This window comes from Pan troglodytes, chromosome 19, assembly GCF_028858775.2.
Source record: "Pan troglodytes isolate AG18354 chromosome 19, NHGRI_mPanTro3-v2.0_pri, whole genome shotgun sequence".
NCBI lineage: Eukaryota > Metazoa > Chordata > Mammalia > Primates > Hominidae > Pan > Pan troglodytes.
The window spans coordinates 30,138,579-30,157,709 of NC_072417.2; the positions used below are offsets into that span (position 1 = coordinate 30,138,579).

The following is a 19,131-nucleotide window of genomic DNA, read 5'->3' on the forward strand; positions in this document are numbered from 1 at the left end:
CCCTCCAACCCCAGCACTGTATCACCAATTCTGAATACCCTAAGTTTCCAGAGTAACTCAGTTTTACTACTGGGAACTGGCTTCCCGTCTTCTCAGACCAGAAAGTGTTGAACTTTATTATTAGACCAAGAGGTTGCACAAGTGGCCTCAGTCAATATACACAACCCCCAAAAAAAGGTTATCAGTGGTATCCTCTTTTTGCAGATGAGGAAACTGAGGCTCCCAGAAGGGAAGCGTTATGCTCCTCCCCAGAAGCTTTAGGTCTGTGTGTGGTGGAAGCAAAGAAGCCCCTTTCCCTGTTCTTCTACAGGTCAGGTCCTAGCTTGCAGGTTTGGGCGCGCTTCCGCCGCCCTCCCTTCCTGCCCGTCACCAGGGGAGAAGCAGATGAAACTCCAATAGTGCTGCAAGGCCTATGGCTTCCTACCTGGCCCAGGCCAGAGTGGGAAAAAAAACTTCTTTCCCTCAGTAGCTCTGTCGACACCTTCTGTACTAGGAGTGCAAGACTTCTGCCACTGCTGCAGTGACCTCGTCTACAGAGCTCGTCCCCGGCCCAGGGAACCACAGATGTTCTGGAACTACGAATAAACCAGAAATGAGTGGGCCAGGGGGACCCTCGGCTGCAAGTGTCCACCCAGCTGCAGGTCAAGCTTTGCTTTCACTGCCTCACCATCCTAGTGCCTCACCATTCTGCCTCACCATCCTCCCCCAAGGCGGAGGCGCCTTGACATCGGGGTTTAAACAGGAGAGTGAGGAGCCCCAGGGGTCCAGCTCCCCAGTGGCGTGGCCAGGCTGGGCGCCGGTGCAGCCCAGCTGCTGGGGGAGCTTCACTTTGGCTACTCCCTCTACCCATAAAGTAGTCTCTTTCCAAGAGTTCTCCCGGACTCCTTCACCCTCGCCTACGCTCTCTGGCGGGCAGTTCTGCAAACCCAAACCGCCAGACCAGGCCAGGGAGGTTCTGGAGCCTGGAGGTAGTAACCGAGGTAGAAATAAATGGAGTCCCTCCAGGGCGCGCTCACCTCACCTAACGCTGCCTCACCTCCCCCGTGGCCTCGGCGCCCCTTCCTAAGTGGTCAGTTTCTCTTCCGCCCTGCGGGCTCTCCTGGCCCACCACCTGCGTCGGCCGGGACGCATCCAGGGTCTCTACTCTTCGCTTCCTCCTGCGTCCCCTTCTTCCACGAGCACCCCAGCTTCCTCTGGCTCTCACCTGAACCCCGAAGCGTAGTGTCTTCTCTCTGGACTAAAGCGGAACTGAGAACCGGTGGAAAAGCCCCGCGCCTAGGCTGCAAGGCACTGGCTTAACAAGTCCAAAGGTTAGGTGAAGTTTGGCTGCTAAGCAGAACCAGTAAAAGAAGGTCTCTAGCCCCCCAGCGTGAGTACAATGGACCCTGGCAAAGCCCCGCTCCCGGCCCAGGTCTTCTGCTCTCCAGGTCTGCCCCTCCGGCTCTCCCTCTCTCCGGGTTTCCCCCTCCCCACCATCATTTGCATCCAGCCGAAAGCTGGGCCCTTCCCACTAATTTGCATATCTTATATGGCCTAATGGTGGCGATCATGGCAAGTTAGAAGTTTTCTGACTCCTTTCGGAGGAGCCTCCGGGACCCCGGGGAGTAACAGGTGTCTGGAGGCTGAAGGGTGGAGGGGTTCCTGGATTTGGGGTTTGCTTGTGAAACTCCCCTCCACCCTCCTCTCTCGCACCCACCCACCCCCTCACCCCCTTCTTTTTCCGTCCTTGGAAAATGGTGTCCAAGCTCACGTCGCTCCAGCAAGAACTCCTGAGCGCCCTGCTGAGCTCCGGGGTCACCAAGGAGGTGCTGGTTCAGGCCTTGGAGGAGTTGCTGCCATCCCCGAACTTCGGGGTGAAGCTGGAGACGCTGCCCCTGTCCCCTGGCAGCGGGGCCGAGCCCGACACCAAGCCGGTCTTCCATACTCTCACCAACGGCCACGCCAAGGGCCGCTTGTCCGGCGACGAGGGCTCCGAGGACGGCGACGACTATGACACACCTCCCATCCTCAAGGAGCTGCAGGCGCTCAACACCGAGGAGGCGGCGGAGCAGCGGGCGGAGGTGGACCGGATGCTCAGGTAGGCGCAGAGCGAGGTGGAGAGGACCCACCCGAACCCCTGGAGCCCCGGCCCCGGGCCTGAGTGACACTGCGCCCGACCACACTCGCCAAGCCCGTTTCCCACCAGAGAAGTCCCCCGGGGGGCGCTCTGCTTCTCTCCCAACACCCGGACCCTTCCCAATCCCTTAGCGGGACGACCCTGCGGCCCACCGGGCTTCTTCTCCCCAGGCCCAGGCCAGCGTCCGAGACCCAAGGGCTTTTCCCCGCGGGGCTGGGGCTGGGGCTGGGCCGGGGAGAACTGGAGCTGTGGAGCCCTTTGCCGGGAGGTTTGCCCACGCGACTGAAGGTGCGAGTGGGTGCAGTGAAACCGCTGCGACTTCCCGGGAGCAGAGCCTCGCGCCGCTGCAAGCCCCAGGCCGCGCATTTTTCCTGCGCGCTGCCTCGGGTCTGGAAAGCCGCATGTCGGCCTCGGACACATTGACCTGCATGATGACCTGCAGTTCTTTGCCGAAGGACAGGCGGCATCCGGGGCCGGGATCTGGGAGGCGAGTTCCCTGGTGGGCACTCTTGTTAGCCGCGCCCATGCAAGGCCCGGAATTATCCGGGATCCCCAACGCGGGTTTAGATTTGCAAAGGGCATGTTCCATGTAGGGTCCGGGTGGACCCGCGCGGGGCCAAAGAAACCAAGCGCGGTGGTGTGGGGGCGAACGCGTCTCAGACCTCAGTTCGCAGAGGATCTGGTCTCAGTCTGAGAAAGGAGGGCGTTTCCAGACCTCGCTGCCCACCCCCGGCCTCTCCCCGGGAGGTCAGGCCGGCTGGCAGTGTATCCCCAGGGCCGGGATCGTTTGTGGGTCCTCCCCGACCGCCCTAGACTTTGACAGCTGGTTACTAATTATCTAAGGAGCCGAGCGGTTCCCTGAGACAGCACGTCGCTCCCGGGCCACTCCGCTTTAGGACAGAGCCCATCGCGTGGCTTCGGACACTGAAGCGCCGCGATTTCGGGGCTGAGCCTTGGCCGCACGTCCGCAGCGGCGGTTTGGGGTGGGATATGACCTTGCATTTGAATTTGTGCTCCGAGGGCCTGGCGGTTTGCCCTCTAGCCAAAACAATCAGGGGAACTTGTAGATTTTTTTTTTCCCCAAACACACTTTGGTATAATTCATAGGTTTGAGGTTCTTCCCTCGTCGCTCTCCCGCCCGGAGGTGATTTCTCCCCTACCGGGAGAGAACTCCTGCAAGAGAGTTCCGCGAGGCGGAAGGTGTGAGTCGCGGAGGCTAAGAGGGGTCGAGAGAGTGGCCCCTAGGAGCGGCTGGGGCGCCAGGGCTGCCGGGGAGGTCGCTCGGGACCTGGCGGATGAACCAGGCTCCCACCGCCGGCCACCGGGGGCCACAGGGCCTAGGCCCTCCCGCCTGGCCGCAGGCGCCCGCTTCCTAGCGCGGCGCTGGAAGGACCTGGGGCGCCCCTCCGCACCCAGCCCCGCGCCGGGCTGGCCGCAGCTGAGACGTAACATAAACTGCAGCACGTGGAGTTGGGGTGTTATTAATTTATTTCTATAAATCATCAACAGAAAGATACACAAAGAGCCGTGATTAGGTTGAAAAGAGAGGCGGGTTATTCATTGGCGAAGTTGTAAACGCGGCTTAGACGGGGGAAGGAGATCAAAACGCGGGCGCGGGGCTGCTCGCCGCTCCCAGCCAGGAGCCCCGTGCGGCCCCGCGGCCTCACCGCTCCGGCGCGGGACGCGGGCTCTCTGAGCGCCCGAGCCGCCCGCGGAGCCCCCGGGTCGCCGACACCTGCAGGCCCGGTCGGCGGAGAGCCAGGCCCGGCCCAGGGTCCTTAGACCCCAGCCCCCCTCTTCCCTCCCCAAAGCTCCAGGCCCCAGCAGGGCAGGGAGAGGGACTGGGGGAGCCGGAGACCCTCGCCGAGTTGGAGACGCGGGACAGACCTGGAGGCTTTTTTCTCCCGTCCCGAGCGGGGGCTGCCTTTCCTCCCCAGCTCCCGGGAGCGCCGGACTTGATTAAAGTAATTTTTCAAGAAATCGCTAGCGGTTCCTAGGTCACTGCACAGGGGGCTCCCAAGCCTCGGGCACACGCACTCCTTTCTTTTGCCCGCCGTGTTCCCTTAAGACGAAAAGCAAAGAGAAAGAGAAGTCGCGTTTTGGAGTTCCTGGAGTTCTAGTAAACCTCCTGGAAGAGAAGGGCAGGGGAGGAAGGTCGGGACTGCGCGCTTCCCGGTCCCCGGCTCCCGGCTCCCGGCCGGAGCTGGCCTTTCTCGCGGCCTCGAGGCAGGTGCGGCCGGGGGCGTCTAGAAAGTGGGCTGCATTCTAAGAAGCCGAAGTTGGGCTCCTTAACGAAGGCGCTGCGGACTGCGCTGGAGTCCAGGCTTCTCTGCTCGTGGGCAGCAAAGTCATTGTTTGAGAAGGAGCGTGCGGGACGGACCCTGCGGGCGCCGCGGCCGGCGTTTGACACCTGCGCTTGGGACACAATGGCCGCAGGCCCTCTTCGGGACCGGTGCCTTTCTCCGTGTTAGGGAACCCCTGAACCTGAGCTGTGTTTTCAAACAAACAAACAAACAAAAACCAGCTCTCCTGGCTCTTCCCGGTGAACACACGTGAATTTTGGGGTCAAAGAGCTGTGAAGGTATAACTGCGCCATCTTACTCCTCACTCTTTTAAGTCGGACTTAAAAGGTTTTGCCATTATTTATAAGGTTCTTGGGGGCTTTTTTTAAACGCTCCCCAATTGTTGGGCTAATTCACTGTTTCCACAGAATCATTCTCACTTAGAACAGTACCCTATTTTTCTAGGTTTCTTAGGCATACAAAATGAACACAGGTAAAGGCATTTAAACAAAAGAAAAATAGCCGAAGAATTTGCTAAAGCAATATTCACTTTTAAAATGCAATTTTTCCCCTAAGGTTCGAGGCGTCTTGTTCGTAGCCGTTGAAAGTATTTTTCCATCCTAAAAATATCTGTGGAAATATTGACCAGAAATAAACTTTTAAATGATCTGTGATGTTTACAAGGATATGTCTAAAACGTTTATTACATTATTTTCCTCTTAATGTGAATTCTCCACGTTTGAAACTGTAACTCGTTTTCTCATTTTTTGTTCTTGTTGTTACTTCCTCATATTGTGTACTTGGAAAGTACCTTTGTAAATACTCGAGAAATTCGTTCTTATATATAATTAATATAAAAAGTTTGCATTTCTCAAAAACATCTCTATCAAAGCCTGTGTTCTCACGAGTTTAATATCAAAGTCTTGATAAAATAATCACAACTACCCAAATGCTTATAAAATATGTTCGATTACTGGATTTTTATTCATTAAACAAAATTAATTTTATTTGACATATTAAAGGCGCCATTTAGAAATAAAATTGCTTATTATGTTGCAATGCTGTATCTATTTCAGCCTCTACACCGTTTTCTTTTTTGTTTCACCTGAAACTAGTTTTCCCTTCCGTTTTTTTTCTTGTTCTATCAAGCTAATATATATATCAACATACAGTAATGGGGTGCTGGTTTTTGTAAGTTACATATGTACCTGCATTAAATAAATAGTAAACATGTATATATTGCTTCTTTAGTACTTTTGTTCTGTGCTGCACACTATTTTAATTTCTAGTTTTAAATTATATCTCTCTTTTCAAAGCATCTGTTCAATAAGCAAGAAAAGATATTGGCAAAGTTGAAACCATTCTAGACAAATAAAATTCAAAGGTGCTAAAACTAGCAGTTTACACACCTGTGTTTATGAGAAATGAAAAGTATAACCATGTTCTTATCCAGCATTTAAAATTTATGAGAAACATAATACAGGAAAACAAGCATCTAAAATTGTTAATGTCCGAAATTGAAGTTATTTGTCCCCATTAGCCCAGTAGATTTTGTCTGGAAGGTGGGGCTGTGGATTTTTTTTTTTTTAAACTACTTGCCTCACCTCAGTGGTGTGATCCTCCCGTCTCAAGGAGATATAACATTGTATTTTGGAAAACTTTTCTAAAACTCTGAAAATTATTTACTATTTGGCTAAGACATCCTCCTTGCTTCTTAGAAGGTGAACACATACATTTCACCCCTGTTTTATAAGAAATGGAGATACCCATTCAAAAGGAAAATAATGTAGGAGAGGTTGAAGCTAAAATTGGGCAAATTCAGAAACTGATGCTATCCCTACTTCATTGTAGGATCAGTGAGTCCAGCCCCAAGCTAAAGGCATCCCCACTTTCCAGTGGGCCTCCTGCCTTTTAAATCTCCCACATTGCAGGAAAATGAAGGAAAGCAAAATAAAATGGCCAGGCGCGGTGGCTCACGTCTGTAATCCCAGCACTTTGGGAGGCCGAGGCAGATGGATCACCTAAGGTCAGGAGTGTGAGACCAGCCTGGCCAACATGGTGAAACCCCATCTCTACTAAAAATAAAAAATTTAGCTGGGTGTGGTGCTGGGCATCTATAATCCCAGTTACTCTGGAGGCTGAGGCAGGAGAATCGCTTGAACCCAGGAGGTGGAGGTTGCAGTGAGCCAAGATGCCGTTGCACTCCAGCCTGGGTGACAAGAGCAAAACTCCACATCAAAAAATAAAAAAATTAATTAATTAATTAATTACTTACTTAAATAAAACAAGAGCTTTTATTTTTGCTTAATAAGAGAGAGTGGTGGTGGTGCTTTTTTATTCCTGAAGATGGGAAGTCCTCTTTTGCCCACTAACCTCGGAAGAAAGGGATGAGGTGTACCGTACAGGGGCAGTCACCTTCTCCTCTGTTTAGCTTCCATTTTGGCCTCATGTCTATCCCAAAGTTGTAGCTTAGATGGGGGGAAAATTCAGAATTTTGCATAGACCATAGGTAGCACTCCCTAGAAAAAGAATGTTGCTCCCCAGATGTCTCCCACTAGTACCCTAACCATCTGCTCGTCTGTCTAGTGAGGACCCTTGGAGGGCTGCTAAAATGATCAAGGGCTACATGCAGCAACACAACATCCCCCAGAGGGAGGTGGTCGATGTCACCGGCCTGAACCAATCGCATCTCTCCCAGCATCTCAACAAGGGCACCCCTATGAAGACCCAGAAGCGTGCCGCCCTGTACACTTGGTACGTCAGAAAGCAACGAGAGATCCTCCGACGTAAGTGTTTTCATCCTGCCTCTGCCTCAACCTGAAGTGACCTTTGCCCTCTCACCCCATGGGCTGCCTCAGTTTCCCTTTCATCGACAAGGCCTTGTGAGCACTTGGCAGATATGAGGAAGGTGGCAAGTAGATTTGGCCTTGGTGGTTGCTGTACAATGGATTGGCTTCTGTCATGTTCTTCAGTCACAGCCCCCTTGCTACCCAGCCAGTTGCTCTGAGGAGCCTGTCAGTGTATGCAGCATACCTTAAACTTTTTGGCCCCTCCTTCCACCTCCTTCTCTTTGAAACCAAGTAGGTGACAGAGTGAAATATCTTCCCTGAGAGAAAACCCAGCATCTCCCCTTGATACGTGACCATCAGTCAATTTCCAAAGAAGACATTTCGTTGCAGTCAATAATATTGATTACTATTACCGTTAATTTCCTCCTCTCTGGAAAAAGTATCAACAATAGAATGCATTTGTATAGAGAGATATATTCAGAACTTCACCCTGTTCTTGGAGGATAGTGGGAGGGATTGAATCCTGAGGCAATTTAAGGTGTTTACCCACATTTACCAACATTGGTAGAGTGTGGGGACCTCAGCTGGTGGCCCTGCTCATGAAGAAGCTATTTCTGGCTAAGGCAGGGCACAGGAAAAGCATCTGCATTTGGAACTCTGACCCGTCAATTCTTGTCATTCCCATTCCCATCCCGAAGTTTTTTTTCTGTCCCAAGATTTCTCCCACCCAATAATTCTAAAAGGTTTTTGTTTTGAAGTACGTCTAGAGAAGTTTGAACTGCCTATGAATAACAAGAGTAGGAATGACATACTGTCTGTATTTTAGGAAAGTATTCTTTGACATTACACTTTCATTACTTTGATCCAATCCTTTTCCTGGAAAATTTGTATCGGTTTTCACTCTCCCCACACACTATCTTCTGGCTTTATCTAGGCTTCTCTGTCTTTATCAAGATGTTAATTTCCACCACTATCTGGGTTGGGTTTTTTCCCTGTTGCTTTTTAAAATGACTCTTGTCTTCTGTTACACACTGCTCTGAAGTGATTGTTTCAGTATTTATTGTCTCAATGTCCCTGGGCTGGTGAAAGGAATGGTTTTAGGTGTTCATTTCATATTGTGGTGTTTGTGCTTTTGTTGGGAGCGTTACATGAATAGATTGGAAGAAGCAACATGAGAGCTGTTTGCTGCTTAGAGCGAGAGACCTTTCCAAGAAAGGGTTGGCCCCCCATACTTGGTGACTAGCTCTTTAAGAATTTGTGTTCCTGACATGAAGCAACTCTCTGTAGTTCCTGGAAAGCCTAAAAAAATTCTCAGGAGCCATTGTCTCCAAAGACCCAACAACCCTTGGGCCCTGCCCAATTTAAGCTTTATGCAGCATCTCCAGTCTGTGCTGCCTCTCTGTATTCAATGAGAATTTCTTCAGAAAGGAGAAGGAGGCAGGAAAGGCAGACTGGAAACTTCTCAAAAGACAGAGGTCCAGAAAGTTTCTCAAGATACTGAGGATGGGACGTTTTACAAATACAACAGCCTCTTCAAGAGATTGTTGTTATTGTTATTTTTGTTTTATTTATTTATTTATTTAACTTTTTGAGACGGGGTCTCGCTCTGCCACCCAGACTGGAGTGCAGTGGCGTGATCTCGGCTCACTGCAAGCTCCGCCTCCCGGGTTCACGCCATTCTCCTGCTTCAGCCTCCCAAGTAGCTGGGACTGCAGATGCCCGCCACCACACCTGGCTAATTTTTTTTTTGGGGGGTATTTTTAGTAGAGACGGGGTTTCACTATATTGGCCAGGCTGGTCTTGATCTCCTGACCTCGTGATTCGCCCGCCTCAGCCTCCCAAAGTGCTGGGATTACAGGCGTGAGCCACCGCACCCAGTTGTTATTTTTGTTTTAAAGTCACACGAGACATAAAAGCTTAAGAAACATTCCTTCCTTCTGTAACTATTATACAGGCACCTACTATGTGCCAAACACTATGCTAAGCTATGGAATACATAGGTTCTTTTTTCCAGGGACTTACCTGCCATCCAGTGAAGAAGTAGAGATGTTTGAGTAAATAATGACATTCACTTTCTAAGAGCTGTTATAAAGATATACACAAGGGGCAGCAGAGGAATTGCTAAATTGCCCGGAGACATCATGGGAGGCTTCCTAGAAGAGGTGACATTCAAATCATGTCTTGAAGGATGAATGTAAGACATGCAAGCATGATATAAGAATTAGGAAGTAAGAGAAATAAAAGAGGGACACAAGTGAATGGTGGGGTGGGGAGAAGGAGGAAGAGAGGGGAGAGAATAAAAAATGATGCATGATTACAAATTTCCTGGAAAAACTAAAAATAACAAATGGTAATATTCATGGGCCCCTCTACACACACACAACCTCCTTGTCCAAGCAGCCCCCAAGCCTATAAAGAGGCTACTGAAGCCAACTTCTCCAAGATAATTTTCATGGGCAATGAACATTTTCTTCCCCAACCCCAATTAATCTGAAGGGAAGTAGAGAAGAGTTGTTGGTGGCTAGAGGGAGCAAATGTGGGAGTCTAGTTCTTCAAAAATTGGGAGAGGCTAGAGCCAAGCCCCTGATGTCAGTGGAACCCGAATGGTTCTGAGCACCTACAGGCAAACCCACCTGGCTGATTTGAGGACACACTGAGTTCTGAACACTGATCAGCCTGCTACCTCCTCAGAGGGCAGGTGAGAGACTGAGGCAGCCCCCACACTGGGGAGCAGCTGCGAGAGTGTCTCACACCCACCAGACACAAAGCTTCAGGAATCGGTTTTGTCACCTCCACACAAGTCAGATATGAAGCGTTTGCGGGGTACGTGGCTTGGGTTTTGTTTTTAGTGAGAAGTGATGCCCAGGCTGGTAGTTAGGAGCCTGCAAGCCTGCAGGCTGGGCTCATGTCCAGGCTCCTGCCCCAAGTCCACATGACTTTGGGCAAGTCACTTCACCAGTCTGAACCTCAGTTTCTTCATCTGTAAAATGGAGGTGGCCATACTTCTCACATGGAGCGGTCGTAAGAATTAGATGAAGGAATATATTTAGAGGACTTGGCACAATACCTCACCATAGAAAAGGTTCAATAAATGTGAACCGTTATTGTGTCTGTTCACATTAAATGAAAAAATCTCACATTGCTCCCAGGCCCTTGGGATGATCCACACTGGCTTTCGCCATTGGTGACTCCACTGGTGCCACACAGGGCCCACAGGGAGGAGGGAAGACACTGTGACAGACCTCAGTGAGCAGGGGACATCTCCTTCTCCCCCTTGGATTTCCCCTCAAGTAACTGCATTTAGAGAGCTGCTGTGAAGCCAAATACCATAGAGGGGCTAAAGCACTTTGAAAAGTATAATCAGGTGGGGCATGGTGGCTCACGCCTGTAACCCCAATGCTTTGGGAGGCTGAGGTGGCGGGAAGACTGCTTGAGGCCAGGAGTCTGAGACCAGCTTGGGCAACATAGCGAGACCCCGTCTCTACAAAAATAATTTTTTTTAATTAGTCAGATGTGGTGGCCTGCACATCCATAGTCCCAGCTACTTGGTAGGCTAAGGCGAGAGGATGGCTTGAGCCCAGGAGGTCAAGGCTGCAGTGAGCTATGATCGTACTACTGCATTCCAGCCTGGGTCACAGAGCAAGACCTTGTTTGAAAAAAAGAAAAAGTATAACCCCCAAAGGAATTTGGGCCAACATCACTGTCATCCTGACTAGGGGTAGATATTCTAAAAGACTAGTTAGTGTTCCTAAGCTTTCAGTCAGTCTCATTCCACAGCTGGGGAGACTAAATGATGAGGGAATTAAGCTGGGGCCCCACATGATCCCACTAGCAGTGACTTCCTGCTAGTACATTTGACAGGGACTCTCTCAGGTCTATAGTGGCATTGTTGGGCACCACTGAAAACAGAGCCCTAAGGTGGCCTAAGAATCCTCCAAGGTGAATGGGCCGAAATCAAAGGCCCCAGTGACACCATCAGTTCACAGTTAAACAAAGCCCAACACCACCTGCAGTTGGGATCGCAAGTCCTGGCTGGCTAGGGGCCCTAACCATTCCTCCTGATGGAGCAAAATGGAAATGAGCCTAAGATAGGTGGTAAGTTCCCTGCTGCTGGAGGCATATAGCCTGGAGGGCCACTTGGTGTGGGGTTGTAGAGGGGATTCAAACGTTAAGTAGTAGCCTGACTTGAACCTTGAGGATTTTGGATCCAGTTGTCCAAAGGAACAAGAAGGATAGCATGTAAATGATGGCACATCATTTACATCACAAAGGGAGGTGGTAGCCTTCCACTTTCTGTGACCTGTGGGAGTAATTACAGGAACTGAGAAAGAAAGTCATCAAGGTCGGGCACGGTGGCTCACACCTGTAATCCCTGCACTTTGGGAGGCCGAGGCAGGTGGATCACCTGAGGTCGGGAGTTTGAGGCCAGCCTGCCCAACATGATGAAACCCCATCTCTACTAAAAATACAAAAAATTAGCTGGGCATGGTGCCGCACACCTATAATCCCAGCTACTCAGGAGGCTGAGGCAGGAGAATTGTTTGAACCCGAGAGGTGGAGATTGTAGTGAGCCGAGATCACACCACTGTACTCCAGCCTGGGCAACAAGAGGCAAACTCTGTCTCAAAAAAAAAAAAGATATTAAGATCCAGAACATAGGAACCCAGAGCTAGGAGATGAATGTGTTATGTGTCTTTGCTCAGCAGAGTGCTTAGCCTCCATGTTTATTCATCTTTAAAATGGAATTAATCACTCCTGATGAGCCCTGCTTCATGCAGATGTGAAGACGAGGACAGCAAAGCTTTCTTCTTCGGTAATGTAGACATCAAATCTCATTAAACCATGTGGGCTAAGGCATCACCTCTGGGCCGAGCTGCTGGTTCTCATTCATTCCACAAAAATCTCCTGAGGGTCACAGTATGCCTGGACTCAAGGAATTGGACAGACAGGGAGCATCATTTCCAGCTAATTAAACACTACTCCCAGACAGGTCCTGTGTTTGTAGTCTTTGAAATTATTTGAGATCTAAAGCACATTTTCTTTTTCCAATACCAAGCTCCAGTTATATTTATTTCAAAGCATGTTTCAAAAGGTTTGGGGTTTTTCTAAAAACCTGACTTTATAATGTAGATGCCTAGGATATAGGAAGAGGGAGGAGAGGTGGGGAGTGCTATCTACAGCCTCTGAGTATTTTGTGCAAGTGTAAATTGTACCTTTGAGCAGTTCTCCCCTGGATGTGAGACTTGATTGAGCTTACCCACTTGACATCAAATACAAGAGTTCAGGATGCAGAGTGTTGCTTCATGTCTGAAGGCCAGTGAGCCAAAGGGGGAAAAAAATAATTTTCTTAAAACTACGGCTGGCTATGTTTGAGCTCCTTCAAAGAAAGGAAAAGGGTGGCTTTGCTGGAGCAACTGAGGTGGGCAGTAAGGGCCTGTGCTGAGGGCTCCCCATCTCCAGCTCCACATGCAGTGAGAGAAGGTTGCAAAGCTTAGTTAGACGAGGGGAATAAAGGTGTCTTCGTCCGTTGTCTGTCTGTCTGTCTGTCTGCTGAGTGACGGCTACAGACCCTATCAAATCTACTCCTTTCTCTTTTCAGAATTCAACCAGACAGTCCAGAGTTCTGGAAATATGACAGACAAAAGCAGTCAGGATCAGCTGCTGTTTCTCTTTCCAGAGTTCAGTCAACAGAGCCAGGGGCCTGGGCAGTCCGATGATGCCTGCTCTGAGCCCACCAACAAGAAGATGCGCCGCAACCGGTTCAAATGGGGGCCCGCGTCCCAGCAAATCTTGTACCAGGCCTACGATCGGCAAAAGAACCCCAGCAAGGAAGAGAGAGAGGCCTTAGTGGAGGAATGCAACAGGTAACACCACCAGAAGCTCACCTGGGCAGGTGGGCAAGTACACAGACCCAGGAACCCTCCCCTCGGTCCTGGGATATTGAGACACTAGTTATACAGATAAGTGTGGCTAAATCAGAGCTTCTCAAAGTATGTTCCACAGAACCCCAATATCAATTCATTAATCAGTAAGTCTGAGAATCAGCATATGGATACTTCCCCTTAGAGAGTCACAACATATATTAAAGGTTCCGAGAAGCCCTGCAGTCAAGAAACCCACTTAGCTTTGTTGAATTGGTTGTTAACTATGGAATCTTCGGTAGAGTACAAACAACCCCATGAATTATTCTTCCAGGGAAGATACTCTGGAGAATGCTAATTTAAAATATGATACTTGGGAAGCGAAATTGTGTGTTTGACCTCCCTGCAGGCCAGGGTAAAACTTTCCCTTAGCCACAGACTCTAGATCTGGCCTCTACCAATTGTCAGACATGCAGTGGTCCAAAAGGAAACTTGGCAGGAGAGTAAGAATTGGTCAGATCTGTTCAGTCCACTCTGCCCCCGCTGACTCAACAGAGTTCTTTTTACTTGTTAACTACCAGCCAGGCACGGTGGCTCACACTTATAATCCCAGCACTTTGGGAGGCCGAGGCGGGAGGATTGCTTGAGCCCAGGAGTTTGAGACCAGCCTGGGCAACATGGCGAAACCCTATCTCTATTTAAAAAAAAAACAAAAAAACAACTCTGTGTTATTTTATGTATTTATTTTTAAGATGTGGTCTTGCTATGTTGCCCAGCAGATCTTGAACTGGGCTTAAGCGATCCTCCTGCCTTGGCCTCCTAAATAGCTGAGATTACAGGCTCTAGCCACAGGGCCCAGCTATTTTTTTTTTTAAATGACTGGAAAGCCTTGGGAAATCTTTTTACTTCATTCCTGCCCTGTTCTCCCTGACTCCAGTATTGACTTTCTAAAACTTCAGCTCTTTGGTCTGGCCAAGGCCTGTGTGCGCTTTCTCTGTCTCTGGGCTGGGCTGGCCTTGGCTGTGGGAAGAATGCAGCCAGGGAGGTCAGGCTGGGAAGCAGGGAGGCCTGTATTGCCACTGAGTCCTCAGGCTGTGCTCCGTACCCCGACTAATGAGATGCCTTGCAGCACCCAGTAGTGTCTAAGAATCTCTCGCACCTGGTTTTGAGGTTTCACCAGCCCTGATAAAGCTAGAGACTGGCCATCTCAGCGCACCCTGCTTTGTACCCCACCCAGCCTGCCTTTTGGAGGGGATAAAGCATCTTGCTTCCTGGCACTCTTTCAGGGAGTTCAAGCCCCAAAAGACCAGAAATCCTCTCGAAGTGCTTTGAAGCCACTCAAGACAGAGCCAGCGAAGGGCTTTGCCTTTTGTGTGGTGGGAAGAATGGCTAAATAAGGAAGCCCCATCTGGACCTTCCCCTGGACTGCCTGTCCCCGGCTTGCTCTCTTCTCCTCGAGAGCCACACCAGAGCCTACGCCCCTGACTCCCAGGGCGGCATAGCCTGCTCTGTCCCTGCATTCAGGCCCACTTCAGCCATCTTCATCAGATCACTCCATGGATTGGCCTTTTCTCTGCATAGGCCTCTCCTCCCCAGCCTTCCATTCTGCCCACGGCCCCTTCATACTCCCAACCAAGACTGCTGTGATTGTGTGTTTTTGGCCAAGCACCAACAAGTCCCCCCGCCCCCCTCACTCACCATCTCCCCTCCATCCATTCCCAGGGCAGAATGTTTGCAGCGAGGGGTGTCCCCCTCCAAAGCCCACGGCCTGGGCTCCAACTTGGTCACTGAGGTCCGTGTCTACAACTGGTTTGCAAACCGCAGGAAGGAGGAGGCATTCCGGCAAAAGCTGGCCATGGATGCCTATAGCTCCAACCAGACTCACAGCCTGAACCCTCTGCTCTCCCACGGCTCCCCCCACCACCAGCCCAGCTCCTCTCCTCCAAACAAGCTGTCAGGTAAGCAAAGGTTGGGCCTCACTGCCTCGGCAACCCAACCATCCTGGTTCTTCCCACGGATCTTATCTGGTTTAAGGGTTTTCAGAGGAGCAAACGCTTTTGAGATGATCCTAGGGCCGCTCTCTCATTGCCAGAATATACTCCCCTGGAAATAATGTGTGGCTCTGATCAGTTTCCTCCAACTCCTGGTTCAGCCATTGCCCTGTGAGGGCTCACTCGGCTTCCAGGGAGCCCTTTACCCTATTTGTCTCCTTCCCTCTTCTTCTCCCTGTGTGGCTGCTGACTCAGCGGTCATTCTACACTGAGGAGGCTGCCTTATGGGTGGGCCAGATCCAAACCGCAGGCAAACGGGTCGTGATGGCGCGGCAACTCTCACTGTGTTGCAGGATGGCACTCCGGCCACCTCCTCCATCCCTGGCCATATCCTGCCCCTCGCTCGGTCCGGCTGCCTCAGGAGAAGCTCAGTGGCCTTTGGGGACGGCCACTCTGTTGGTGGCCTCTGCTTGTTGGCTTCCGTGTGTCATCAGGGTTGGTGGGGGTCAGTCACTTGAAATCTTTGCAGCAATGAGTTGGGCAAAACTGACCGAGTACCTGCTCCATCATGCTTGATTGAGTGCTCCTGTGTGCTGGGCCCTGGCCTGGATTAGAATGCCTCTGCTGTGGGCTTTGGGTTTGTCAGGATGGAATCCTACAGCCTCCTTGGGGGAAAGCACACCTACATGCTGAGCGCTGTGTTAGGCACAGGCTGGGATGGAGCACTTCTTCTGGTCCTTCATTCTTCTGGCAAAGCTGGCTTCCTAGAATGGATGTGCTCACTGGGGTCTGTGTGGTGCCCATGAGGACAAAGTGTAGCAGCCTCCTGCCTGCTCCAAGAAAAGGGCTTGCGAAAGGAAAGCCAAACACTGTTTCTAACTCAGGGGTGATTCTGAAACCTGTTGATCCCCTCACCTGTCGGTTGCCCTTCTGATGAGAAAGGCCTGAGGGCTGGGGGCTGACCCAAGTGTTGAGGGGACCAAAGCCACCAAGACAGGCTCAGAGCCATCAGCTGGGTGGTGTACAAGCATTTGTTCCATGCCTGCTGTGCCCTCCCATAGCACTGCCTCTTCTAGGGCCTCTGGGAGCCTGACAGTGCCCAGCATGAAGCTGGGGCCAGTGCTGGGGGTTTCTGTAGGTCCCACTCCCACAGAGGAGAGAGGCTCAGCCACACAGGAAGAAAGTCTTGGTTACTTAAGAGGCAGAGAAGCCCCTAGGCAAAGACTGGCCTGATTTCAGAGTAACTTCGCCCCTTTAAGGAAATTCAAAGCAGGGTTCTGAGGGTTGTGGCAAATGGCACATGGCTGGCACTGAGCAGGACCAGAGCGCTTGCCCACCACAGTTATCCACGGAGCTGAAGCTGGGAGCTACAGGGGGCGTGGTTGGGGCAAGGGGCATTACTGGGAAGACAATGGCCATTGTGTTGGGACCTGTGATCTCCACACCAAAGTCAGGGAGCCTGGAAGCCAAACAAAGGCCCAGCAGCCTTCTGACAAGCAAGGGCTGTGCTGAGGTCACCACGGGGTCGTTGGTTTAGGCATCCTGTGTGCTGACAGGAGACCCAGAGAGCTAGGGCTGGAGGGACAGGGAGCAGGTGCTGGAAACCCAGCAGGGAGCTAGGGCTGGAGGGACAGGGAGCAGGGCAGAAAACACAGCCTGTGTACTCCTCTGACTGGAGTCTAGGAAGGGCGTGTCCCATGGGAAGTGGATACTCTGGGGTGCCCCTGAAGTCTGGATCTTTCTAAAAATCTTGTAATGTTAGAATTTGGAGGGAATTTGAAGAAAGGAACTGAGGCCCAGAAAGAGGCAGTGATTTGCCAAAGTGACACAGAGCAATGGTAGCAAAACAAGAACTAGAGCTCAGGCCTGCTGGTTCCCACTCCATACTTTCCCACAGCACTACGATGTGTTGAATGCTTACCAAGTCCTGGGAATATTCTAGTGATGTACGAGCTGCACGTCCTGCCCTCTGGGAGGTTACTGTCTGGTAGGAAGGATATCGGGTCACTGTCGAGTCCCCAGAACCAGCTGCAGATGGAGGTTTTGTTTGGGGGCTTTGTGGATCTTTCTGCGGTGTAATAGATCCTATTACTGTTTCTGGAGCAACAGTTATGGGACACTGAATATTATCAGTGGCTGCCTTTCTTCTGTCTTTTTTTTTTTTTTTTTTTTTTGAGAGACAGGGTCTACCTCTGTCACCCGAGCTAGAGTGCAGTGGTGCAGTCTTGGCTCACTACAGCCTCGAACTCCTGGTCTCAAGCAGTCCTCCTGTCTTAGCCTCCCAAAGTGCTGGGATTACAGTTGTGAGATTGTGCCCAGCCCTTCTGCTTTAATTTTCACTCTGGGCTCCTCAACATGGTCCTTGTCCCAAGCCCAGGGACTGGCTTCTCTTTCTCTGAGTGTAGTTATGTATCTGGGTTCTAACCAGTAAGGTTATAACTGTGGCTAATTCACATAAATTCTCTGAGTCTGAATTTCCTGCCTACAAAATGGAGAAATAGGACCTTCCACACAGGGTGCATGTGAGGATGAAAGGAGTGAATGTATAAAGACACCTTTCCCGATAACCCATACTACCCTCATTATGACTCTTAACATTAGAGAGGGCTAAACAAGGGCAGTGAGAAGACTGGCAGGCAGCAGAAATCATTTTCTTTTTGATCTCACACACCAGGGCATTCCCCCTAAGAGGCAGTGAGATGTGGCCTGGCCCTGGAACTAGAAACAGAGGTGGCTGCTGTGCTAGTGCCTGAGATGCACGATGCTGGGGTCAAAGACTTGTGTCCCCATCTCAGGCTGCCAGGATGGCGTGTGTGCCGTGACAGGGCTCCCGAGTCATGCACTCAGGCAGACAGCAGGCTGGAGCCCAGCATTCAGGGGTGGCTTCTGTCTGTAGAGCCGCATGGCACTCTTCCCACCTCAGTGCCCACAGCCAAGGTAGGGTCACTAACCAAGCCAGAAACGTAACTGTGTGCAGAATACCGAAAAAAAAAAAAAAGGCTGGGTGCGGTGGCTCACGCCTGTAATCCCAGCACTTTGGGAGGCCGAGGCGGGCGGATCACGAGGTCAGGAGATCGAGGCCGTCCTGGCTAACACAGTGAAACCCCGTCTGTACTAAAAATACAAAAAATTAGCCGGGCGCGGTGGCGGGTGCCTGTAGTCCCAGCTACTTGGGAGGCTGAGGCAGGAGAATGGCGTGAACCCAGGAGGCGGAGCTTGCAGGGAGCAGAGATCACGCCACTGCACTCTAGCCTGGGCGACAGAGCAAGACTCCGTCTCAAAAAAAAAAAAAAAAAAACGCTCTGTGGGCTAGGTGTGGTGGCTCACACCTGAAATCCCAGAACTTTGGAAGGCCAAGGCGGGCAGATCACTTGAGGTCAGGAGTTTGAGACCAGCCTGACCAACATGGTGAAACCCCATCTCTACTAAAAACACAAAAATCAGCTGGGCGTGGTGGCAGGCGCCTGTAATCCCAGCGACTCCGGAGGCTGAGGCAGGAGAATCGCTTGAACCCGGGAGGCGGGAGGCGGAGGTTGCAGTGAGCTGAGATGGGCCACTCCACTCCACTCCAAACTCAGCAACAGAGCAAGACTCTGTCTAAAAAAAAAAAAAAAAAAAAAAAATCTCCATGTTGCTGAGGAGAGCCCAAAATCCACCGTCAGCACTAGCAACCCCAAAGACTGAGCTGGGGGGAACAAGGCCCGAATCCCTCCACACCCACTCTCCACGCTCTCCCCTCTCCAAACACCGGCACCTGAGCCAGGAGGGCTGGCAGCACGTTGGAGACGAAGCTTCCCCAGAACCCTCTTCCTAGAGAGGAAGAGCAGCCTTTCTCTAACAGCACCTTCCCTCCCAGCCATGCTTACCAAGCTGTGGCCCACTTGCCCACGATGACCACGGTGTGACCCTAGTCCTGGAATGTCCGGCACAATAGGGGTGGCAGGAGGAGCACTCTGCCTCTGTCAGCGGCTGATTGGTTACAAGATGCCCTACAAACACACTGTCAGCAGAGTCAGCTGTTTCCAGCGTTGCCCCTCCTTGGCTTTACAATCACACACCAGCATGCAGCCAAGGGTTGTCATGGCTTTGTCT

General features: G+C 51.1%; 1 protein-coding gene across 6 annotated transcripts in view; it reads left to right on the forward strand.

The window, feature by feature from the left end:
- The first annotated feature begins 1,109 nt into the window (after positions 1-1,109).
- The window catches only part of HNF1B (HNF1 homeobox B), a 59,122-nt gene continuing 41,100 nt past the window's right edge, over positions 1,110-19,131 (forward strand). For 2 of the 6 annotated variants that reach the window (XM_003315505.6, XM_009432336.4), the window contains exons 1-4: positions 1,110-2,077; positions 6,985-7,184; positions 12,865-13,051; positions 14,771-15,006. In XM_003315505.6, coding sequence (XP_003315553.1) covers positions 1,734-2,077; positions 6,985-7,184; positions 12,865-13,051; positions 14,771-15,006 — 967 coding nt within the window. In that variant the 5' untranslated portion in view covers positions 1,110-1,733. Of the gene's footprint in view, positions 2,078-6,984; positions 7,185-12,786; positions 13,052-14,770; positions 15,007-19,131 lie in introns of all 6 variants that reach the window. The other 4 variants (XM_009432335.4, XM_063798667.1, XM_523618.8 and 1 more) reach the window with 3 other exon arrangements.